This window comes from Oncorhynchus mykiss, chromosome 20 (assembly GCF_013265735.2).
Source record: "Oncorhynchus mykiss isolate Arlee chromosome 20, USDA_OmykA_1.1, whole genome shotgun sequence".
Lineage (NCBI taxonomy): Eukaryota > Metazoa > Chordata > Actinopteri > Salmoniformes > Salmonidae > Oncorhynchus > Oncorhynchus mykiss.
The window spans coordinates 27,828,114-27,853,310 of record NC_048584.1 but is presented as its reverse complement, the minus strand read 5'-3'; the positions used below and the strand labels follow the sequence as shown (position 1 = coordinate 27,853,310).

General features: G+C 45.1%; 1 protein-coding gene across 7 annotated transcripts in view; it reads right to left on the bottom strand.

Moving 5' to 3' along the window:
• arfgef3 (ARFGEF family member 3) overlaps positions 1–25,197 on the bottom strand; it is a 43,707-nt gene that overhangs the window by 4,785 nt on the left and 13,725 nt on the right. For 2 of the 7 annotated variants that reach the window (XM_021576338.2, XM_021576329.2), the window contains exons 6-33: positions 24,916–25,029; positions 24,514–24,559; positions 23,701–23,785; positions 23,281–23,385; positions 22,705–23,035; positions 22,405–22,517; positions 21,231–22,207; positions 20,840–21,006; positions 20,466–20,631; positions 20,197–20,304; positions 13,899–14,114; positions 13,343–13,453; positions 12,931–13,081; positions 12,432–12,719; positions 10,743–10,876; positions 10,472–10,617; positions 9,907–10,086; positions 9,690–9,831; positions 9,285–9,416; positions 9,015–9,118; positions 8,547–8,820; positions 8,212–8,388; positions 7,782–7,896; positions 7,586–7,688; positions 3,198–3,329; positions 2,732–2,862; positions 2,481–2,489; positions 348–1,590 (exon numbers count right to left, since the gene is read on the bottom strand). In XM_021576338.2, coding sequence (XP_021432013.2) covers positions 348–1,590; positions 2,481–2,489; positions 2,732–2,862; positions 3,198–3,329; positions 7,586–7,688; positions 7,782–7,896; positions 8,212–8,388; positions 8,547–8,820; positions 9,015–9,118; positions 9,285–9,416; positions 9,690–9,831; positions 9,907–10,086; positions 10,472–10,617; positions 10,743–10,876; positions 12,432–12,719; positions 12,931–13,081; positions 13,343–13,453; positions 13,899–14,114; positions 20,197–20,304; positions 20,466–20,631; positions 20,840–21,006; positions 21,231–22,207; positions 22,405–22,517; positions 22,705–23,035; positions 23,281–23,385; positions 23,701–23,785; positions 24,514–24,559; positions 24,916–25,029 — 6,000 coding nt within the window. The remainder of the gene's footprint in view (positions 1–347; positions 1,591–2,480; positions 2,490–2,731; positions 2,863–3,197; positions 3,330–7,585; positions 7,689–7,781; positions 7,897–8,211; positions 8,389–8,546; positions 8,821–9,014; positions 9,119–9,284; positions 9,417–9,689; positions 9,832–9,906; positions 10,087–10,471; positions 10,618–10,742; positions 10,877–12,431; positions 12,720–12,930; positions 13,082–13,342; positions 13,454–13,898; positions 14,115–20,196; positions 20,305–20,465; positions 20,632–20,839; positions 21,007–21,230; positions 22,208–22,404; positions 22,518–22,704; positions 23,036–23,280; positions 23,386–23,700; positions 23,786–24,513; positions 24,560–24,915; positions 25,030–25,197) is intronic. The other 5 variants (XM_021576330.2, XM_021576332.2, XM_021576335.2 and 2 more) reach the window with 5 other exon arrangements.

Genomic DNA, 25,197 nt, shown 5'->3' with positions numbered 1-25,197 from the left:
TGGTCATGTTTCCCCTGCATGTAGTCCCACCTGTATCTGGTCATGTTTCCCCTGCATGTAGTCCCACCTGTATCTGGCCATGTTTCCCCTGCATGTAGTCCCACCTGTATCTGGCCATGTTTCCCCTGCATGCAGTCCCACCTGTATCTGGTCATGTTTCCCCTGCAGTCCTACCTGTATCTGGTCATGTTTCCCCTGCATGCAGTCGCACCTGTATCTGGTCATGTTTCCCCTGCAGTCCTACCTGTATCTGGTCATGTTTCCCCTGCATGCAGTTGCACCTGTATCTGGTCATGTTTCCTCTGCAGTCCTACCTGTATCTGGTCATGTTTCCCCTGCAGTCCTACCTGTATCTGAGCCTCTGAGTCTCTAATGGAGACGCTGTGGGAGCTTGCTGTAGAACCGGAGCGGGGTCTGATCTTCTCCTGCCTCAGCACCTCTGGCCCGGCACTGAACGAGTGTCTCATGGGCCCCGGGTCCACCAGCTGCTGGGGCCTTTGTGGGTTGGAGGACTCTGGGGCCCTCATCGTCCCTGCCTCGCCCCTGTTCTCTCCCCCCTTGGTCTCCTTCACGAAGGTGGAATGGTTGTGCTGCTGCTTTCTCTTCTTGTACTCCATCATCAGCTTGGTGATGGTCTTGTCAGTGGCGATGGTGTATAGCTTGTTCCCAGCACTCTCCCACCACTCCTTCTTGCGGCCCGCTGGGTCTCTCCTCTCCCCTCTCAGGTGTGGCAGGCTGTCCATGCAGTAGCCAGCAGTAGGGCTGTGTGTGTCCTCCGACGGCGTCTCTGCCAGGTGGGAGCGCACGCTGTCATCTGAGGGTGTTCCCCGGCCGGACAGGCCTCCTGTGGAGGGAGTGGGAGTCTCGGGGGTGGAGGGGAAGAAGGGCAGGAAGAAGAGGGGGTCCCCCCGGAAGACGGGCACTGCCTCGTCCACCAGGTTCTCCTGGTCCAGGTGCATCTGGATGTAGTTGTTGCAGAGGTCCATGCAGAGCTTGTGCAGCCGCTTGACCAGCCAGGCCCAGTCTGCGCTGCTGACCGGCTGGATGCTGAGTGAAGGGATGGTGGCCCTCCACTGGCGCTTCTCCTTCCCCCGCGGGGGACTCACCTGAGCCGTCTCCTCGAAGATGTCCTCGTCCTCAGAGGAGCACTGCTGGGAGGAGTCGGAGCTGCCTTCGCCCTCCTCGTAAAGGATCTTCTTCACCAGCTCAGCAGTGATACTCTCTTGGTTGGTGAGCGTGGCACACAGCAGGGCCTGGAAGTAGATGTTGAAGCTCATGGCAGACTGGCGGTACAGGTTGGCAGCGCCACACACCCCAGACACCTTCATCAGCAGGTACTTGAGGCCCGGGCGCGTGTCGAAGTCTCGGGCTGTGCGGTAGGAGTCCAGCAGCAGGTCGAAGATGATGGCCAGGTTCTGCATGGAGATGTAGCGCAGGAAACCAGATGGTCTAGGATCAGATACTGGGGTGGTCTTCTCCTGGGTCTCAGCATCACCAGGGTGCTTAAACTCCTCCAGCAGAATGTCATACAGGTTCTGGAGCAACACTTGATGAGAGAGTAAGCTAACCACTATAGTTCTGAAAGGAATCCTATAGATCAGATGGAAAAAAAGTTTATTGAAACCATTTATGTAAATAGATTCCTATTTTCCTGATATTTGGTTTGCCTGATTGTCAGAAACATGCAACAACGTACTGGGATTTAAGCTTGAAAGTTTTCCGATCCATTTTTGGACATATAAATTAATGATATGTACCCATTGATTCTTGAGGAATATAACTTAGAAATACCTCATGAGCTTAGTTCAACTGTCGTACCCTATCATCAGAACCCAAAATATAAGCTTGGTTGTTTGTAAACAATAAAAATGTAAACAAACAGTAGCCTCAAAACATGGTTAAAACTATAATTTTGATATCATTGATGGTCAGTCCTTGCATCCATAGCTCTGTGTAAGAATTCGAGAGTGGTTACATTTCTCCAGCCCCAACCCTCAGCTGTTTACCAAAACAAAGGCGGATTGACCGATTTGCTATTGTTTCAATTAAGGACTCTAGCTTTAAATCTCAGACATCAATTTCTCCATCCTTCTGGGCATCATATGAGGTTTCTGATAAACAGCATTAAAGAAAAGGTCCTTAACTGAAAGTCAAAAGCAGATTTAATAAAACCATATTGTAATCCCAAAGAGCTTGATCAAAATAATAATACTGTATCAGAGGTCAGAGGACTCTGGGAATTTTCTTATTTTATAAAAAGGGAAAGAATTTCATATCTACGCATGGTGGATAAGACAAAGTCTTCATCATCTGCACAGTTGCTCATGTCATCTGATAACAGATGTTGACATGACATAATATGGTCCATGACATTGAATGGATGCTTAAAGGAAAAATGGAAATATTGAATATACAGGTGGGCATAAATGCTGCTCACAGTAAACCAGAATCATGGTATGGGTGTCATCGAGTGCTCTTACCCAATTTTTCTGTTGTAAGTCCAGCACATGAGAGAGAAATCAGCACATAAGGAGATAGAATATACTGCACATCGAAAGCTACATTCTGAGAACGGGCTGTGAACCTAGACAAACTGTAACACACTATATATAGATGGTGAATAGATTAGAATAGAGCAATGATTCAAAGTTGATGGTGTACTGTACACGACAGGTTGAACACACAGTTTACAAAAGCCACCACACCAGCTATGTGATTAAAAGTTGCAAACCTTTTCTGAGTGTGACCATTGGATTGCTGGTCTGAAGGGAGCTCTATGATGAGCACACAGGACTGGGCATGCTCAAAGCCTTCTTTGTTATTGGGGGTTTTAGGGGAGCACTGGGTGTCCAGCATAAACACCTAAAGACAGGAGGAAGATAGGAGACATGTTCAACAACTATAAAGTCATACTGAACAATATACATGAATAATGAAATGTACTGTCTACATAGAAGATTTGAGACTTAATACAGAGGTTTGAAATGTTGTTTAATAACAGCTAGATTGATGAATAGTAGTATTTGACACAGGTCGGACTGTGGACAGCCACACATGTATACGTCATTTCACATCAACATGCATGTAAGCCTAGGCCTAGATTCAATCCGGGCTGCAGAAGATCTGTGCAATAGGGCGACTGAAATGTAAAGGTGATTTCCGATTGAGTAAATTAGTGTGTGGTGGTGGAGGGTCACCTGCTGGGCCATGGCTCTGATTCTCCAGTACTCTGCCTCAGCAGAGGGGGAGTGGGACGGAGCGGCCACCTTAACCTCACAGGCGTCCCCAGAGAAGCTGTCTGAACCACTACGGAAACACGCCAGCAGGTTCTACACAAGAGGTAGAGACACAGAAACACACACAGGTTCTGTGTGGCACTCTGGCATGCATGCTGAAGCTATACAGTCTGGAGCACAAGGTTACATACAATGTGATCCAATCAACAGGATCTAGAAAACACTGATCAACTGCAACTCTCTCAATCAGACACACATGGAACGTCATACAAACAGTTGAGACAGTGAAAGTATACATACACCTAGGATAATTTTTTATGTCTAAAGAAATTAATGAATGACAGTAATCCCAACATTCATTACTGGAACTAAACATCTAAATTATTGTGGACATTTACTTTTACTAGGGAATGAATGACCTGTCCTGAATGTAGATGACCCTTTTACAACAATTATGACTATTTTATAAAGCCCTTTTTACAGTTGTCACAAAGTGCTTTAAAGCCCCAAAGAGCAAGCAATGCAGAGGAGGAAGCACAAAAAAAGCACAAGCCTGAGAAAGTTGGTCTTGTCCATACAGTATGCCTGCGTGCATATAGAGTCTACCACTATATGTTTTAAGACAGTCTGAATAAACAATGCTGCTAGTGAAGACACAATGCATTCTTAAGTAGAGTAATCTCTTGCAAGGTCTGTTATTGGTAGTAATGCATCATGCATTTAAGCCCTCTTTCTACTACAATACAAGTAGAGACAAGCTTTTTATTTTCTCTCTAAAAAGGCTGCAGCTTTAAGCTTTAAAGAAGATTATATTTGGTCCTCTCATATTGTGCAGGGCTGTGACTGAGGAAAATACTTGTAGTGAGACGTATCCTTCTAAATGTAGCCTACCTAGTGTAGGAATGATATGGGGCTAGATGGAAGCATGCATTCACCTGCTGCCACACACCACAGCCATAATCAGAATGGGTTAAAGGCCCAATGCAGCCATTTTTTATCTCAATATCAAATCATTTCTGGGAAACAAGTACAGTGCATTCGGGAAGTATTCAGACCCCTTGACTTCAACATTTTGTTACATTACAGCCTTATTCTAAAATTTATAAAATATATATTTCCTCATCAATCTACATACAATACCACATAATGACAAAGTAAAAACTGTTTTTTAGAAATTGTAGCATTTTTTTTTATATCACATTTACACAAGTATTTAGACTCTTTACTCAGCACTTTGTTGAAGCACATTTGGCAGCGATTACAGCCTTGAGTCATTTTTGGTATGACGCTACAAGCTTGGCACAACCGGTTTTTGGGGAGTTTCTCCCATTCTTCTCTGCGGACACTCTCAAGCTCTGTCAGGTTGGATGGGGGGCGTTGCTGCACAGCCATTTTTGGGTCTCCAGAGATGTTCGATCTGGTACAAGTCCAGGCTCTGGATGGGCAACTCAAGGACATTCAGAGACTTGTCCCAAAGCCAGTCCTGTGTTGTCTTGGCTGTGTGCTAGTGTCGTTGTCCTGTTGGAAGGTGAACCTTTTCCCCAGTTTGAGGTCCTGAGTGCTATGGAGCAGGTTTTCATCATTAATCTCTCTGTACTTTGCTCAGTTCATCTTTCCCTCGATCCTGACTAGTGTCCCTGTCCCTGCAGCTGAAAAACATCCACACAGCACGATGCTGCCACCACCATGCTTCACCATAGGGTTGATGTCAGGTTTCCTCCAGACGTGACGCTTGGCATTCAGGCCTAAGAGTTCAATCTTGGTTTCATCAGACCAGAGAATCTTGTTTATCATGCTCTGAGTCTCTTTAAGTGCCTTTTGGCAAACTCTAAAGCGGGCTGTCATGTGCCTTTTACTGAGGAGTGGGCCACTCTACCATAAAGGCCTAATTGGTGGAGTGCTGCAGAGATGGTTGTCCTTCTGGAATCTTCTCCCATCTCCACTGAGGAACTCAGGAGCTCTGTCAGAGTGACCATTAGGTTCTTGGTCACCTCCCTGACCAAGGCCCGTCTTGGTGGTTCTAAACTTCTTCTATGTGAGAATTATGAAGGCCACTGTGTTCTTGGGAACCTTCAACACTGCAGAAATGTTTTGGTACCCTTCCCCAGACCTGTGCCTCGACACAATCCTGTCTCGGCGCTCTACGACAATTCCTTTGACCTCATGGCTTGGTTTTTGCTCTGACATGCACTGTCAACTGTGGGACCTTATATAGACAGGTGTGTGCTTTTCCAAATCTTGTCCAACCAATTGAATTTACCACAGGTGGACTCCAATCAAGTTGTAGAAACATCAAGGGTGATCAATGGAAATAGGATGCACCGGAGCTCAATTTCGAGTCTCATAGCAAACGGTCTGAATACTTATGTAAATAACGTATTTTGTTTTTGTATTTTTATAAAATGTGCCACCATTTCTAAAAACCATAAGGACAAAGCGAAAACGGGTTAACAAATGTGTAGATTGATGTAGAACATTTTACATTTATTCAATTTTAGAGTAAGGCTGTAACAAAAATGTGGAAAAAGTCAAGGGGCCTGAATACTTTCTGAATGCACTGCAAATACCTTACTGTAATAGCTTTTAATTAATATGTTAAAAATAGCTTTCTAGCAAAAAACTATTTCTCAAGGAAGAATTTTGCAAGGACTGTCTGGGAGTGGTCTGAGTGGGGAGGGGAAATGGATAACTAGCTGTTATTGGCAGAGGTTTGGAACTCTTTCTTATTGTTCTATTAAATAATTCACCATCTGGTGTTGTAATTTTGACTGCACTAGGCCTCTAAACGAGGTGATTTTGTGTCCTATTATTGTAATTTGTTCATGGCATTAATATCACCTCATAAGATCATTACCAGGGAAAGCTTTTTGCATCATTTTCTAAACGGGTGTTGATTATTCCACTGGCCTCAACCCTGAAGAAGGCACAGCGTTGACGAAACATTGATTAGGTTTACCCATTCAATTGTTGGGAGCATATAGAGTGTGTGGCTTGATTTTTACACAGTTTATTCCACTGGTCTAAAATAACCTGTTGAGTCTATGGGGGCGCTATTTCATTATTGGATAAAAAAAACGTGCCCGTTTTAAGCACAATATTTTGTCACGAAAAGATGCTCGACTATGCATATAATTGACAGCTTTGGAAAGAAAACAGTCTAACGTTTCCAAAACTGCAAAGATATTATCTGTGAGTGCCACAGAACTCATGCTACAGGCGAAACCAAGATGAAACTTCAAACAGGAAATGAGCAGAATTTCTGATGCTCTGTTTTCCAATGTCTCCTTATATGGCTGTGAATGCACCAGGAACGAGCCTGCGCTTTCTGTCGTTTCTTCAAGATGTCTGCCGCATTGTGACGTATTTGTAGGCATATCATTGGAAGATTGGCCATAAGAGACTACATTTTCCAGGGGTCCGCCCGGTGTCCTTTGTCTAAATTGGTGCGTAATCTTCAGTTGCGGGCATTTTCTCCTGGGATTCAGGACAGAAAGCACACTTCCACGAACGATATATCATCGAAGAGATATGTGAAAAACACCTTGAGGATTGGTTCTAAACAACGTTTGCCATGTCGATATTATGGAGTTAATTTGGAAAAAAGTTTGGCGTTTTGATGACTGGATTTTCGGGTTTTTTTGGTAGCCAAACGGAGCGATTTCTCCTAAACAAATCATCTTTAAGGAAAAACTGAACATTTGCTATCTAACAGAGTCTCCTCATTGAAAACATCTGAAGTTCTTCAAAGGTAAATTATTTTATTTGAATGCTTTTCTGGTTTTTGTGAAAATGTTGCCTGCTGAATGCTAACGCTAATGCTAACGCTAAATGCTACGCTAGCTAGCTACTGTTACACAAATTATTGTTTTCCTATGGTTGAGAAGCATATTTTGAAAATCTGAGATGACAGTGTTGTTAACAAAAGGCTAAGCTTGAGAGCTAGCATATTTATTTCATTTCATTTGCGATTTTCATGAATAGTTAACGTTGCGTTATGGTAATGAGCTTGAGGCTGTATTCACGATCCCGGATGGCTAAGTGCAACTGGATAACAACCATGGAAAAATTTGAGAGGAAGTTTGCACCTTTAATTATTTTTAGATGAAACACCATTGACACAGGGGATGGCAGGGGGTTCTGACTACAGGGAGTACAGCTACGACCGGAAGTTACTTTTCGTAGCAGGTTAGTAGCATTTTCAGGTAGCATTTTCAGTAACCCTAACCCTTTTCCTAACCTTAAATCTCCTAACCTCCCACGTGAATTATCCTAACCTGCTACGAAAAAGTCAATTCCGGTCGTAGCTACACTACCTCTAGTCAGAACCATGGCACGGCCCAGGTATATACCTTGACAGGCTCCAGGGTGGCAGAGAAGGCATCCTGCAGGGCACAGCATGCCAGACGCCACATCTCCTCAGTGAAGACTGGGCCTACCGTCACCAACACGTACCTGCCACAGGAAGAGACAAACACCTGTCATCTACAGCTCAGTCATACACATTCTGTGTGTGTGTGAGCGTGCACAGCGCAAGTGCATGGTCACCTGATGCAGGAGCAGCCCACTCTAGAGATCGTCTCAGCAGGTTCAGCCACACAGGCCACCAGCAGCTTGAAGAGGTCCTTTAGCATCAGGTTGATCAGATGCTCATAGCCAATATCTACAGGAGGACAGAGATTTGAAGGATACGGACAGAGGGACAACCAGGATCTGGGGGCGTATGTATCAGGGATCTCAGAATAGGAGTTAGGATCAAGTTTTCCTTGCCCATGTAGAAATGTTCAATGTGATCTAAAAGGCAAAACTGATCCTAAATCAGCACTCCTACTCTGAGACCCTGGATACATACGGCCCCTGGGCTACATAAGTTTCACAAAACCTATTTTGTCTGCCTAAGTGCACTTCCATCTCTGCTGACAGCTTTGTGTACACTATGTTTGACCACCACTCAGGAGTCATTCCATGGCCACTGTACCTGAGTGGATGAAGCTTTGAATGTGCTCCACTACCAGCTCACAGCACAACCCAATGGCGTGCTTGAAGTTGGCTGCGGCTATGTCCCAGTACGCATGGTCGCCATGGCTACGCTGGAGCCAGAGTGACATCACAGGAAGAAGAAGCTGGATCACAGAGAATATGGCAAAGCCCGGTCCTATGGAGGTGGGAAGGAAAAAAAACAGTCATTATGAATGTAGCCTACATGAAAACCATGTTTATCTTATAAAATTATCACCCAGACCATGTAAACCAAACTCTAGTGGAGAGTGTTGAATCTGATCTGTCCTTTGGTGTTATGGTATCACTTCTAACCTGGCAAGTTGGTGAGCGCTCTGAGAAGTTCAAACAGCAGTTCCAGGGTGGGGGGCTGGTGCTGCCGGGGGCAGTTTGATACCGCTGCAGTCAGCTGCTCCAGCAGCAGGATCCAAACCTGGATCAAGCCTGTGTCATCGTCAAACTCAGCCAGGACGCAGTCCATGCCATCCTCACTGCTGACAGACTTCTCCTGGGCCCTCATGGGCAGGCTGGCCAGCCGGGCTCCCAGGAACACTGGCTTGGAAGGCATCTTGTAGATTTTGGCAAGCAGCTGCAGAAGAAAACCTCATCATACAGTGTGGATACACTAAACGTAGATGGAAAGTTCTTCCTTTAGCGGGTTGTGTGACCCTTTATTTATCTATTTTAATAGACTTTCTGGAAGCCTGTCTGATAAAAGAACTCATTTTCGTGTGACGCCCATTGAAAATAGCTAAGGTGGCCCATGGGCCAGTGTTTTCCTACCTGAGAGCACTTCCTCAGGTAGTCCAGAGCAGGGAGGCACAGGTCTGTAGAACTGTAGCCAGTGGCATTGACACAGTCCCCAATCTCCTTATAGTCCACTTCTCCTGGGAACAAGGCCAACACACTCACTGATGGCAATCAGAGTAATCAATTCCATTATTTCTTACCAAATAACATGAACATTCAATGTCTCTCCCTAAAAATGTGACGATCATGACAGTAGTATTACACATACACAGAAAAATAAAATGGTGTAATCATCTCATTTACCTGACTTACCTAAACCTTTGACAAACTTCATAAGGCACATGATGTAGTCAGTTGCTGCGTTGGCGAAGACCTGAATGTTGTCGGTGTTGATAAACGCTTCAAAGACATCAAACACAGGCGCCTGAGACTTCCCTGCATTACAGACGAAGCAGAAAACAACCTCAACAAAAAAACAGCGATATACAGGAATCTCCTTCGAGAGAGGAGACGAGGCTCTGTGCCAACATACAGTTTCTCCTGCTGAGACTCTCTCTCATAAGCCATCATTACAGACAACCCAAAGAAACAGAATGCATGTGAATACAATAGAAATACTGTAGCCGGGCAGTACCTGAGGGAATACAATAACACATAGAAACATTGAGCTGTAACAAACTCAAAGACTAGGCTGCCTGTCATACATACCCATGGAATATTCTCCTATCAGGTAGTCTTTCATGTCTGGCTTGTTCCCATGCACAGTCCTCAGGGCACTGAATAGAGGTCTCCAGCCAGACTGGATCTGAGGGGAACACATCTCTACCAGCTCCCCTATGGACGTGACCACCTGAGGGACAAACAATAGGACGTTTCAACTACCGGGTCAACTAATTATAAGAGGTGTGTGTGTGGGACAACTCACCTGGTCCTGCACGTCCTCGTCACACAGCTCCAGCTGCATGATGTGCTCGAAGGGTCTGAAGAGTGCCTCGTTAAAGTGGAAGTGGGGAAGCTCTGCCCAGCTGGTCAGCACCTCCATCAGAACATCATGGATGAAGGACACAGCCTTTTGGGAAACATGGCGCTCTTTGTGGCAGGCAGCCTAGGAGGAGACAGAGAAACAGTAACGAGAACAACGCCCAATGGGCAAAAACTGGTAGAATCAACGCTGTTCCCATGTCATTTCAACAACAAAAAATCTATATGTAAATGACATTGAATCAACTTGGAAAACTAAGGGAATTTCGTATTTTCTCACCAAACTAAATCCAACGGCCGCATGAAATGTTTGTTGATTTCACGTTAGCTCACGAACGTAAATCAAAACTAGATGTTGAACTGATGTCTGTGCCCAGTGGGTCTAATATAGGCCTAATATAACCTGCAGAAAGGGTGAACCTATTAGGCTATACCATATTAGTGATCGTGGAGGAGAGGACATCAGCAAAGGAGGCTACACAGTTGAGACGCATTCCCTGTGCTCCTACCTCCACCAGGTGCGGTGCCACTATGCTCCAGGCCCTCATCATGTGCAGCAGGGGTCTGGTCTTATTCCTCACGATCCGCAGCATGGCCTCCCCCAGCCGGAACAGATGCAGGGCACTACGCCTGTCCATGGTGGACTTGGCCTCTCCTAAAAACACACAGGCAACATTGATGACCTTTGGGACTGTTCTGTTGGTTCTATTTTACTGGGCAAATTTGACCCAGGGTTTTTATCTAAGTCTGTTGGGGATAAGCATGTGCTGTTTTTGGTACCTGGCATGGCTAAGGAGTAGTCTCCTGTCTCAGTGACTGAGTCAAAGAGCTGGGACTGAGATGCTCTCCTCAGCTGGTGCAGGAAACCCACCAGGCTAACCATGTTCAGTTTACTGACAGAGTCCTCAAATAACCTGCAAAAAAGGTCATATATTGGAATCCAAATTATTGCCACTATATTCTTCAAACAGCAGAAAGGAATCACCACAAGCCAATTAGAAAGCTGTGGAACTAGTAGGAGAGTGAAACATCTGCCAGATAAGTGTTTTTATTATTTTCTCTAAAAGCGGCCTAGTGCTTATGTAGTTATATAAGCACTGCAGGCAGGGCCGGATTAATGCAGGGACTCAAGCCTGTAGGGGGCCCAAGAGCCCCAAAAAATAGATAAATAAAATTGTTTATTTATTTTTATCCAACGACAGAAGCCCACTCTGAATGTTCAAAATACACCAGAGAGTAGAATTTTGCCACAGAGGACCAATAGCTAAAAAAATAAATAACCGGGGACTAAGTTTTATCACAGGCACATACAGGTAACTTCCAAAACACTTAAAATGTCTTAAAAGGGTGTTGGGCCACCACGAGCCAGAACAGCTTCAAAGTGCCTTGGCAGATTCTACAAGAGGACCTAAACCATGGCAGGAAAATGCACCCCATACATAACATACTGTATACTTTGTATTCCTCATTTACTCAAGTGTTTCCTTTATTTTGGAAGTTACCGGTATGCCTACAGTGGGGAAGGTCGCAATTTGTGCTGCATGCAGCGCCAAATATAGGACAGTCTGTTGTGTTGTGGCCATAGACATATAATCCATAGAAGATTTTTGGAACATCTAACCCTGACAATTTGACTGTTAAACTCATGGATACACTAGCAATGGCTGCCAGACCTGACTTGAATGGGAACTGCCATCTATGGATTATATTTATACGGTTGGTTGCGGCTGTTAGTTTGCCTTTTGCAAATTTCAAAATACAATTGCGGGAAACACATAAGAGTTTGAAAAGTAAATGCCTACCGCTGAAAAGAGAAGACTAATCTTTCTGTAGAACCAATAGATTATTTTTTTTCTTTCTCAACTCCCAATTTTCAGCAGCACTGTTTTTCAAAGTAGTTTATCATGAGACATGCTATGGCCTTGACGAGACCATCACCGGTGAGTAGCCTACAGCTTCATCTTCTTCATTAGGTGAGACAGTGTGACACTGGAAAGTGTATTTAGGTACCCTATAATACACAGTTTATATTTCCTCAGAATATTGTACAAATCTGTGTGTCGCTTCATGATGATTTCTTAATCTGGCCCTGACTGCAGACTATAACTTATCCATGTGTAATTGGCCTATGTCCAGAAGAGAAAGTGCTGCATGACCATGTGACTCTTAATTTGAACAATCAAGAGTACCAAATCACATACTGGTCTGGGTCGAATACAGTCAAATACTTTCATGTACTTGAGCTGTGCTTGATCCACACTGCCACCAGGTGGCCATTTAACATGGGCTGCTGTTTCTTTCACAGACTTTAAATGGCAACTTTTGTATTTCAGCCTAGTCAGTCAACAATAACTATATTGTTTGTTTCATATTGCTACTCAGGCATGAACGTCAATGAAAAAGAGAGCGAGAGGAGAATATGAAACTTAGTATGCTATTCAGACAGTTCTGTAGCCTATACTGCAGTACCTGTCTGCCTGTGTAGATAGGGTGCAGACGGCCTTGGATGCACTGGTCCCAGTCATCAGGCTACGGTCCAGGCCTTTCCCCCCCCTACCCTCCCTTAGCAGCTCCTGGATGGACTGGGGCTGGATGACCGGCTGGCTGCTGAGGGCCAGATCTCTGTCCGGACTAGGCTCACCACACAAATCCAGCCCCAGGTCTACAGCCTGCTGGGCCTGGGTTATGGTCATGGTGGCCTGGGAGCTGCCGTCGCTGAAGTGGCTGTGCTCCAGAGAGCTGACATATTCGCTCACCCTGGATAGACAGAGAGCAGTACGCTACTGTATTGTTCAGTGTGTCGTTACAGATGAGAGTTCACATTATAGATGAGTGTTAGTAACCTGTGGCTGCAACTGTACCGAGAATCCAATGTAATATGCTACCATGCATTTTTCTCAGTGGTTATGGAGAGGGTTGTGACTTTGATCTCTGCATCGCCTGCCCTGCCACAGCTTGGCTGTATTACCTGAAGACATGGGGCCAGCAGTCCTGGTTGTGGCTGCCCATCTCCAGGCCCACGTTGAGGATGGCCTCCATGCAGAGCACATGGGCCGTGTGCAGCCGCACCCCCTGAGGACGTCCCATCTGCTCAAGCTTCTGCTCCACACGCTGCTTGACTGGGAACACACACACCCAACAGACACAGGATCAGATCAGATCCCAGCACTCTGGCTAGCACCGTATCAAAAACTAAAATGTGACCATGTAACTATGGGATTTTTTCTGAAAGGGATTCTTTATCCTCTACGTGTCTTGCACAGTAATGACAAATGAAATGTCATCTTTGGTGTATACACTAGTTTTATAGTACGGTATGTGTGTTTGAAAAAGGCATTGAATCCCTGTGTACAGTATGTTATGTGGGGTGCTGTAAGTACCTTGTGTGATGGCATCTCCAGACTCGCCCACCTCCCTCTCCTCCTTCTCCTCCTGCACACACGAGGCTGCCGCCATCTGGGCCAGAGCCGAGGCACAATTGGCAGCCACACCTAGAGAACGCAAGAATATTCATATTCATTAGAGCTGATGGTAATCAAAGACAAGCTGGGCTGAGAGGGCCTACGGCACCGGTCACAGAGCGCCAGGCCAATATTTTATCATCATATGGTCCTGATTCATATATGTTTAAGGACATTTCAATAGCTACACAAATAGACCTATGAAGTATTCAGATATTGTTCAAAATCTAAGCAAAACCTTTGCTTGAGTTTGATTCTCTCAAAACGTGATGTTTTTGTACTTATGTCTTTGTGGACACACATCTAAACCAGACCTGGAATCAAAACGTTTTCTTTCAAATACTTTGAGCCTTTGACCCAGCCAGCCTCTGATCTAAACACACTAGCTAGTGGGTTAACTAAACGCTTCCTGTTGAAGATTATATTCAGTCAGACAGGCCTTATCCACGGTCACCATGATGTTGGATCCTGTTACCTAGAGCACAGCTGAGTCCGGCTGCCTTGCGTAGTCCATCCAGGCTGAGACAGATGGTGTCTCTCTCCCTCTGGCTCTGCTCCTTCAGCCCCTCAGACCCCAGCATGAAGGCCAGGCCCTTGGAGCTGCCAGCCATGCGCCCCGTCAGTGGGGTGGACAGGGTGTCCATCAGGTTCTTCCAGCAGCCCATCAGGATGTAGCGAGCAAACACTATGCCTGAAATAATATGAATGAATGTTGAGTGAGCGAGTGAACCAGACATTTATCTGTGCATTCACCAAGACAATATGTATGAAACAGGGTCAAATGGGGGTTGGGTCAGACCCTTAAAAGCTAGAATCTGCAGCTGAAAGGGTCACCCTGCCTCTGTTTTGGTAAAAAAAAAAAAAAACAGATGGGCCTGTAGAAATGTAACCATTCTCAAATTCATAGACAGAGCTAGGATCCAAGGACTGACCATCCACAATATAAAATAATTATAGTTTAAAACTTATTAGGGATAGGGGGCAGTATTTTCACGTCCGGATGAAAAGCGTGCGCAAAGTAAACTGCTTGTTACTCAGGCCCAGAAGATAGGATATGCATATAATGGGTAGTTGTGGATAGAAAACTCTAAAGTTTCTAAAACTGCTAAAATAATGTCTGAGTATAACAGAACTGATTTGGCAGGCAAAACCCAGAGGACAAACAATCCAGGGTGGGAAAAAAAATTGTCATAGTATTTCCCAAAGGTTTTCTATGGGAAGCCCTATTTAATAGGAACCTGGTTGCAGTTCCTATGGCTTCCACTAGCTGTCAAGAGTCTTTAGAAATTGTTCAATGTTTTTCTTTTGAGAAATGAAGAAGTATGGCTGTTCATTGTAAGTGTCACTCCAGGTGGACTCTACTGTTTGGTGCGTGTGAACTGGAACGCGCTTCACGTTGTTTTTATCCGGTATTGGAAACAGTTTATCCCGCCTTAAACTTGATCAATTATTTACATTTTAGGATACCGGAGGTTGGATTAGGAACGTTGTTTGAAATGTTTGGACCAAGTTTACAGGTAACTTATTAGATACTTTGTAGTCATGTTGGGCGAGTTGGAAGCGGTATTTCTGAATCAAACGCGCCAAATAAATGGACATTTTGGGGATATAAAGGAATTTATCGACCAAAACGGCCATTCATTGTGTCACTGAGACATTTGGGATTGCAAAAAGAAGAAGATATTCAAAGGTAAGGCATTTATTATATAATTATTTCTGACTTTTGTGTTGCCTGTTGCCACCTGCCTGGTTGAAAATGATTTTCATGTGTTTGTCTGCGGGGCGCTGTCCTCAGATAATCGCATGGTCTGCTTTCACCGTAAAGCCTTTTTGAAATCTGACATTGTGGCTGGATTAACAAGAAGTTAAGCTTTATTTTGATGTAATACACTTATATATTCGTGAATCTTGAATATTGATATTTCTGTAGTTTGAATTTGGCGCTTTGCAATTTCACTGGATGTTGTCAAATCTATCCCGCTAACGGAATTGGCGCGCGAAGGGAATCACCAACAGGCATTCTTTGAGGCTATACAGTGTTTGTTTACATCAACTTTATTAACAAACATTGGAGTAAAAAAAAATATATTTTGGGTTCTGATCAGGTGACAGTTGAAGTAAGCTCATTTATGAGTTACATTCTTCAAGAATCAAATGGGTGTACAGTGCATTCTGAAGGTATTCAGATCCCTTCACTTCTTCCACATTTCATTACATTACAGCCATATACTAAAATTGATTAAATATATATATTTTTTTAGATTTGCAAAAAATAAATAAAAAACAAACTGTTTTTGCTTTGTCATGATGGGGTATTGTGTGTAGATTGAAAAACAACAATTCAATCAATTTTAGATTAAGGCTGTAACGTAACAGTGTGGAAAAAGTCTAGGGGTCTGAATACTTTCCGAATGCAATGTACAGTACCAGTCAAAAGTTTGGACACCTACTCATTCAAGGGTTTTTATTTATTTGTACTATTTTCTACATTGTAGAATAATAGTGAAGACAAACTATGAAATAACACATATGGAATCATGTAGTAACCCAGAAAAGTGTTAAACAAATCTAAATATATTTGAGATTCTTCAAAGTAGCAACCCTTTGCCTTGATGACAGCTTTGCACACTCTTTGTATTATCTCAACCAGCTTCATGAGGTAGTCACCTGGAATCAAATCAAATTGTATTTGTCACATACACATGGTTAGCAGATGTTAATGTGAGTGTAGCGAAATAAGTAATCTAACCTAACAATTTCACTACCTTATACACACACAAGTGTAAAGGAATGAATAAGAATATGTACATAAAAATATATGAATGAGCGATGGCCGAACGACATAGGCAAGATGCAGAATGCATTTCAATTAACAGGTGTGCCTTGTTAAAAGTTAATTTGTGGAATTTCTTTCCTCAATGCGTTTGAGCCAATCAGTTGTGTTGTGACAAGGTAGGGGTGGGTATACAGAAGATATCCCTATTTGGTAAAAGACCAAGTCCATATTATGTCAAGAACAGCTCAAATAAGCAAAGAGAAACGACAGTCCATCATTACTTTAAGACATGAAGGTCGGAACATTTCAAGAACTTTGAAAGTCTCTTCAAGTGCAGTCGCAAAAACCATCAAGCTCTATGATGAAACTGGCTCATGAGGACCGCCACAGGAAAGGAAGCCCCAGAGTTACCTCTGCTGCAGAGTCCATTAGTTAACTGCGCCTCAGATTGCAGCCCAAATAAATGCTTCAGAGTTCAAGTAACAGACATCAACATAAACTTTTCAGAGGAGACTGCATGAATATCAGGCCTTCATGGTCAAATTGCTGAAAAGAAACCACTACTAAAAGGACACTAATAAGAAGAAGAGACTTGCTTGGCCCAAGAAACACAAGCAATGGACATTAGACCGGTGGAAATCTGCCCTTTGGTCTGGAGTCCAAATTTGAGATTTTTGGTTCCAACCGCCGCAGAGTAGGTGAACGGATGATCTCCGCATGTGTGGTTCCCACCGTGAAGCATGGAGCAGATGGTGTGTTGGTGCTTTGCTGGTGACACTGTCAGTGATTTAGTTAGAATTCAAGACACACTTAACCAGCATGGATCCACAGCATTCTGCAACGATACGCCAACCAATCTGGTTTGGGCTTAGTGGAAAGGTAATTTGTTTTTCAACAGGACAATGACCTAAAACACACCTCCAGGCTGTGTAAGGGCTATTTGACCAATGAGAGTGATGGAGTGCTGCATCAGATGTCTTGGCCTCCACAATCACCTGACTTCAACCCAATTGAGATGGTTAGGGCTGAGTTGGACCACAGAGTGAAGGAAAAGCAGCCAGCAAGTTCTCAGCATGTGAGGACTCCTTCAAGACTGTTGGAAAAGCCTTCCTCATGAAGCTGGTTGAGATAATGCCAAGAGTGTTCAAAGCTGTCATCAAGGCAATGGGTGGCTACTTTGAAGAATCTAAAATATATTTTGATTTGTTGAACACTTTTTTGGTTACAACATGAATCCATGTGTTATTTCATAGTTTTGATGTCGTCAGTATTATTCTCCAATGTAGAAAATAGTAAAAATGAAGAAAAACCCTTGAATGAGTAGGTGTCCAAACCTTAGACAGGTACTGTACAGTTGTGGACAAAAGTTTTAAGAATGACACAAATATTAATTTTCAAACTGCTGCCTCAGTTTGTATGATGGCAATTGGCATATACTCCAGAATGTTATGAAGAGTGATCAGATGAATTGCAAAGTCCCTCTTTGCCATGCAAATTAACTGAATACCAAAAAAAAACATTTCAGCCCTGCCACAAAAAGACCAGCTGACATCATGTCAGTGATTCTCTCGTTAACCCAGGTGTGAGTGTTGACAAGGACAAGGCTGGAGATCACTCTGTCATGCTGATTGCATTCGAATAACAGACTGGAAGCTTTAAAAGGAGGGTGGTGCTTGGAATCATTGTTCTTCCTCTGTCAGCCATGGTTACCTGCAAGGAAACACGTGCCGTCATCATTGCTTTACGCAAAACGGGCTTCACAGGAAAGGATATTGCTGCCAGTAAGATTGCACCTAAATCAACCATTTATCGGATCATCAAGAACTTCAAGGAGAGCGGTTCAATTGTTTTGAAGAAGGCTTCAAGGCGCCCAAGAAAGTCCAACAAGCACCAGGACTGTCTCCTAAAGTTGATTCAGCTGCGGGATCGGGGCACCACCATTACGGAGATTGCTCAGGAATGGCAGCAGGCAGGTGTGAGGCGAAGACTTTGAGGATGGCCTAGTGTCAAGAAGGGCAGCAAAGAAGCCACTTCTCTCCAGGAAAAACCTCAGGGACATACTGATATTCTGCAAAAGGTACAGGAATTGGACCGTTGAGGACTGGGGTAAAGTCATTTTCTCTGATGAATACCCTTTCCGATTGTTTGGGGCACCCGGACAAAAAGCTTGTCCGGAGGAGACAAGGTGAGGGCTACCATCAGTCCTGTGTCATGCCAACAGTAAAGCATCCTGAGACCATTCATGTGTGGGGTTGCTTCTCAGCGAAGGGAGTGGGATCACTCACAATTTTGCCTAAGAACACAGCCATGAATAAAAAAATGGTACCAACACATCCTCCCAGAGCAACTTCTCCCAAAAACCCAGGAACAGTTTGCTGACAAACAATGACTTTTCCAGCATGATGGAGCACCTTGACATAAGGCAAAAGTGATAACTAAGTGGCTCGGGGAACAAAACATCAATATTTTGGGTCCATGGCCAGGAAACTCCCCAGACCTTAATCCCATTGAGAACTTGTGGTCAATCCTCAAGAGGCGGGTGGACAAACAAAAACCCACAAATTCTGACAAACTCAAAGCATTGATAGTGCAAGAATGGGCTGCCATCAGTCAGGATGTGGCACAGAAGTTAATTGACAGCATGCCAGGGCGGATTGCAGAAGTCTTGAAAAAGAAGGGTCAACACTGCAAATATTGACTCTTTGCATCAACTTTGTGTAATTGTCAATAAAAGCCTTTGACACTTATGAAATGCTTGTAATTATACTTCAGTATTCCATAGTAACATCTGACAAAAATATCTAAAGACACTGAAGCAGAAAACTTTGAAAATGAATATGTGTCATTCTCAAAACTTTTGGCCACGACTGCATATCATTAATATAAAGTAAAAAAATGTGTGTAGCAACTAAGGATAGAGAGCATAAGTAGTACAGCTGTGTAGACTATTGATCAGGAACTAAGCATAATACAGTATGAAGGAAGGTTGAGTAAGTCAGACCGTCATCTTTGTATTGACCAAGACCTATGCTACAGCACAATGGGGTTGAGTCAGACTCTTAAAACTGTATACAGTACATCCACATGTGTTTTGACAAAGACCCCATACCTGTAAAAGCACCAATGGGAGTTAAGTCAGAACCTACACTACATCTATCTGTGTATTGATTCAGCAGCTCTGTAATGTGCTGTGGCCTTATTTGCTGAGAGGCAGTGAACAGACAGGCAGTAAACAACAGTCCCGTTAGACACCTTGAGAGATTTAAGCGCTATAAAAAGCACTCTGTGTGACAATAACATTTCATACAGGGAAATAAGTAGAACTGACAACGGTCCCTTTTCTCCGTTCCATGTTAATATAGTCGTCCCTGTTGATTATGTGTACATAGCTAGCTTATTACATGAAAGCTTTAAAAGCCTAATGGGCAACTCAGCCGCGATTGCCATGGTAACGAGGTTACTCAAGCGCTCGATGGTGCATCTTTTGTTCTCAGTGGTAATAAAAGAGGTAGGCAGATGCTGGCAGCTCTCCATTCCCTCTCCTGTGAGGGACACAAGGAGAACAATATATTTCTCTCTCCATGTAGAGTACAGCATCTAGGCCAGCGTTTCCCAAACTTGCTCCTCGTGACCCCAAGGGGTGCACGTTTTGGTTTTTGCCCTAACACTCCACAGCTACTTAAACTTATCAAAGTTTGATGATTACTTGAATCAGCTGTGTAGTGCACCCCTTGGAATCTCGAGGACCCGAGTTTGGGAAACCCTGATCTAGGTACATACATGCAACCCCAGAGACCAGGGTTCAGTCCCTGTCTCCACCCTTCCCACTCTGTCTCCTCCTAATCTATCTCCCCCGATGTTTGAATAAAGCAAAAAAATACACTACAATATGCCTAAATATCGAAGCAAAATATAGTCAAAAACTGCCTTGTGTAAGCGAGTCAGAAAGGACAGCTGGGGGTACCTTGTGGTGTCAGTACCTGGGGGGTGTCAGTACCTGCCATGAGGGTGTCACTGCCACTCTTGTCACAGCTGAAGGGGGACTGTGTGTTGGCCTTACGGATCAGCTGACCTCCGATGGCACTACTGCCCAGACCATCAATGTCTGACCAGAGACAGACAGAGGACACAACGTGATGAGAGCCGTCATAATAACATAGCAGAACATTTCAAAGACCCAAAGGAGCATTATGTTAATACTTTTATGTTGACATATAAAGAATCCTCATGAATAAAACAGTGTGGGAGAGCTGTGTCCCATCCTACCAGTTAGCATGGTGATGAGGGGTAAGGAGTGTTCCTCTGGTGAGCCCCAGTAGCCAGCCTCCCCCAGCAAGTTCCGGTCCAGAACCTGGAGGTAGAGCTCTTCGATCCAGGCCTGAGACAGCACCACCAGCACCCCACTGCTCTGGATGAGACGAACAAACTCTTTCTGCAGCAGGAGAGAGAATTCAATGGGGATACCATGAGGCCGGGTGGGATCGCTTTAAAATATATAAACCGCATAAACAAAATAATTGGCTACAGTACTATATCGTGTTCAGCTGATCACAACACTTGTCTTCAGGCTTCCTCTCTACCATACACAGGGGATGTCAGCTTTAGTGCGCCAACACATTGACTCCACAACCACCACTCACCAGGCTGACCAGTACAGGCATGGGCCTCCTGCGGTAGTAGTCCTGGCAGCAGAGTTTGAGGCTGAGGAGCAAGGCGTAGTAGGAGACCAGGTAAAGGCCGTCAGCGTTCATCAGGGCCTGACAGTTCAGGTTCTCACTGCCCTCAAAGCCTGGTGAATGGATGCCACCTGGGAGAGAGGGTCAGATACAGGGTCAAATAGAAACCATTGACGAAACTAGGACAATTATCTTACCTCGTATCCCCATCAGAAGACATAAAATACTAAATTAGATACTGTAATTACAATGCGACTTTCAATGACTTCTCCACAGATATCTGATGTTATCTCACATCCTCCCTTCATTGTCTCATGTCATCTCCCTTAATCTCCTCTCTCTTTGTATCGCTTACCCGCCTGTAGGCCGGAGCAGAATGTGGAGGAGAAGTTCTGCAGGGACGTGTCCACGTCTGTCGTGCTGTGCATCCCCAGCAGGCGAGGCAACAGGCCGGCCAGAGACTGGACAAAGAGCCGAGCGCTCTGCTGGTCAGCCTCCTGGTTCTTCAGTAGCTTCAGGGAAAGGGCTGCCGTCCTCAGGGAGCGATGACCGGGACAATCCCTGGGTGTCTGCTCCTCATCGGCCAGGGAGCAGTTATCAGAGCCCATGTCGGACACATCCGAGCGGCCCGAGTCCTTCTCCGCCGCCATGGAGTACTGGTCACATGAATCAAACTCAGTGCGCGACATCTCCCCCTCATCCACACTGAAGTTGCTCTCGCTGTAGCGCGAGCCGTGAGGGTGCGCCCGGGCATCCACGGACAGGAAGTTAGTGATGTCGGGGTAGACTAGCGCGTGGCTGCGCTGCACCACGTCTGGGGGTCCTCCGGGTTCGGCGCCTGGCTCCCTCACACAGGGGCGTAGCTCAGGGTCAGCGTCCGGCCCGCAGGAGGAAGGCGAAGGCAGCTGGGGTTCTTCACCACACTCCTGCCCCTCTGGAGTAGTCTGTCCCAGCTCCCCATCCAGAGTGCTCTGTCCCAGCTCCCCATCCAGAGTGGTCTTGCCCGTATCTGTGGTGACGCTGATGCTGATGTCAGGACTGCGCTCCATGGCAGAGATGGCAGAGGGCTCAGAGGGAGCGTGCTCAGACGAGAGGACGTGGCGCTGCCAGCGGAAGTCCGCCTCATTGATCTCCATGGACTCCCGCGTGGATTCTGCCCCCTCTTTCAGCTCATCCAATCGGCGCAGCAGCATGCGGGCCTGTTCTGACTGTAGGCCACGCCCATGACTCAACTCATCCAGAGCTCCCAGGAGGGCACAGGCACACGACACTGAGGAGTAGCAGGCCTCGATGCCCCCCTTCATACAGGCCTCTGTCATGCCATCCATCACCCTGTAGGCACACAGACATAAACACTATGTACCAGTTTACAACAGTACTACTTCCTTTTCACTATAGTACATGATGTATGGGTTAGAGGCTTATACAGCAGGTAGACGCATATCTTTTGGTTCACAAGGTTATACCGGTAAAGGTTATACCGGTAAAGGTTATACCGGTAAATAAAATAAGAGAATGTGGGTCCTCACAGTTTGAGCAGGTCCAGGTGAGACTTCCTCTTGGAGAAGGACCTTTTCCTAGACTCAGGCTCTATAACACAGGGACCAGCCAGGTCAAACAAGCGCTGAGGACTTCCCAGAATCTACAAAACGCATACAAAGACACTTTGGTTCATTTTTGTTCATCGCATCCCTTCTGCAACCCTCAAACTGGTCCTGTCGATAAAGCAGCAACATTCCACTGTCTAATTCAATTGATTGCTCTATAAACATTATGTTAGGGGATTTGAGGTGACTGGTGAACAGTGAGGAGTCTGGGGCTCGGACCACCTCCTTCATGATCTTGATGGCCTCCACGCGGTGCTGTGGGGGGGGATAGAGCAGGATGCGGTGGTACAGCGACTGCAGAACAGGCTTCATGGACTCCACACAGCCCACCAGGCGCACCAGCTCAGCAGCCACGTAGCAGATGGTCCTCACCACCGGGCCGATCATGGCCGGGGTGGTGGAGGAGCAGCCGGATCCCCGGCCCTGGTCAGACACACCACCTAGAGAGGGGTCTGGATCCTGACACCCCCCTCCGTGGCCGTGGGCCGAGGTGATGGTCTTGTCGTTCACAGGGTTTCCCATGATCACCACCAACGTAGGACAAAGTTGCTTCCTGAGAGCAGGGGACAAGACATGTCACGTGTTTTATGTAGACAGATAATATGGTAACACTTTACTTGAAGGAGCATACTTTATGAAGTGCTCATGTTCTGCTTATGAATGTGGCATGTATGCATTATGAAGACCGTATATAGGGTCCCCTCGAGATAAGAAATCAGACTGAAAAGGAGGCAGGTATTCAGACAGGGAAGCATGACTGTCAATATACTGTGTGTGTTAGCCACAGCCAGGCCTTACCAGATCAGGTCTGTGAAGCCTCTGTTCAGGTGCATGGTGGGAGGACAGCTGCTGAGCATGGACAAGATGCACTCTAGGTAGAGCAGCTGGAGCAGCTGGTTCTCACTGTGAAAACAAACAGACCATTAGTCAGAGTGTCAGGCTTTTATCCCAAATGGAACCCTATTCCCATTGGGTTCTGGTCAATAGTGCACTATGAATGGAATGGCATTTGGGATGCAGCCTCAGTGTCTCACCGTAATAAAAGCCAAGCAAGAAACATCTCTATAAAACATTGCTGTAAAACTGAATCATGCTTTGTAGAGGTGACCTTTAAAACAGCTAGCAGGGTAGACAAGGTGGGAGGAATTATGTGTTCTCCGGATGAGAGAGAAACATACAGTTCAGGGCTATAAACTCTGCATAAAGAATCATTCTTACTGGTCAACCCCCTCTAGCTTCTCGCAGAAGACGGTTATCACAGTCACAACGTCCTCACACAGGGACTGTGCAGTGGGAGACACATCTAAAAACGTACAGGCCAACAACCATTAGAGACACCACACTCAGGAGAACAAACGCAACTGATAACATACCTTATATATAGCCTAACTATGTTAAATACATACATGCGATTCCAAGCTTGGCGTTTTAACTTTTGGGAACATTGGAGAGCTACCGTCCTCTAGATTTTCACTCCAACCCTCATCTAGCCCACCTGATTCTAATAATTATCTAGTTGATAAGCTGAATCAGGTTAGTTCCAACTTTGGTTGGAGCAAAAACCTACAGGGGGATAGCTCCCCAGGAACAGAGTTGGAGATCCCTGCTGTACAGTATGGTGCAAGGAAGAGATGTGTTTTCGGCTTTTATTCAATTTGTTTAAGAATTCCCTTTATAGTGATTCCAAGTTTGGAGTTTGAACTTTTGGGACTATGCCATTGGGTGCATTGTCCAGGGCAAACTAAATGAAACGCAGCTCTGTTTGACAAATGCATTTGACCCAGGTCTGACAGAACAGTTGAACCACAAGACACACTGCACCAACCCCTCGTAATAGTCTCATCTCTCACACTTTTAGACGTGGACTCGAGGTATGAATCACCCAGCCTTGCAGTAAAAGACGTGTGATGTCTAAACAACCTGTATTCACTGCTTCATAAAAAGGGACATTATAGTCCCTGTGGAGGTATATTCCACCTGGCATGCAAAGGGCAGTGAAGGCTTTTGCTATATAACAGGGCTATAAAGTACCTCTGCGCTGGTGTGCGGGCACTGGTGGGTCTTCGCCATCCACTCCCTGCAGAGATCCACAAGACAATAGTATAGAATTTCAGACACTGTATGGTGGCTTCACTTCATCTATGATTATGCCTGCAATGCATTCCCATGCATATTCAAAGAATTTGTGATCTTATTAGTGATTATTATAATCACAGCAGTACAGTCTACCAAAATGTATAGAACACAGTACTGTATTTTATATAGCTATTTAATGAGGTGATTACAAGCTCTCGTATGAGCTCTCAAGTGTGAAATTAAGATGTGCCTCACTCTAGAACCACTCCACTCCCCACCCAACCTATATTCATTCAAGTTGCTTCTAGTCTGAGTGGGTGATAATGTGAGAGGTCAAAGGTGCCTGGGGTGGCTGACCTGTCTGTGTCTGAGCTGCAGGGCGAGGTCCCCCAGGATCTGGCTGAGGGTGGCCCTCACGGCCGTGTTGATGCTGCGCTGGTGACAGCTGGACATGTACGTCTCGATACACACCTGGAAAACAGGACACACACACACACACACACATTACAACATAGCAGGGAGCTTACCGTTACACCCAACGACTATAAATGAAGGTAAAATCTCAAGAAAAAGCTTGCTGGACTGAAGAAAGTCTGACATCAGGAGCGAATGAACATATAATCTTTAAAACAACACTGT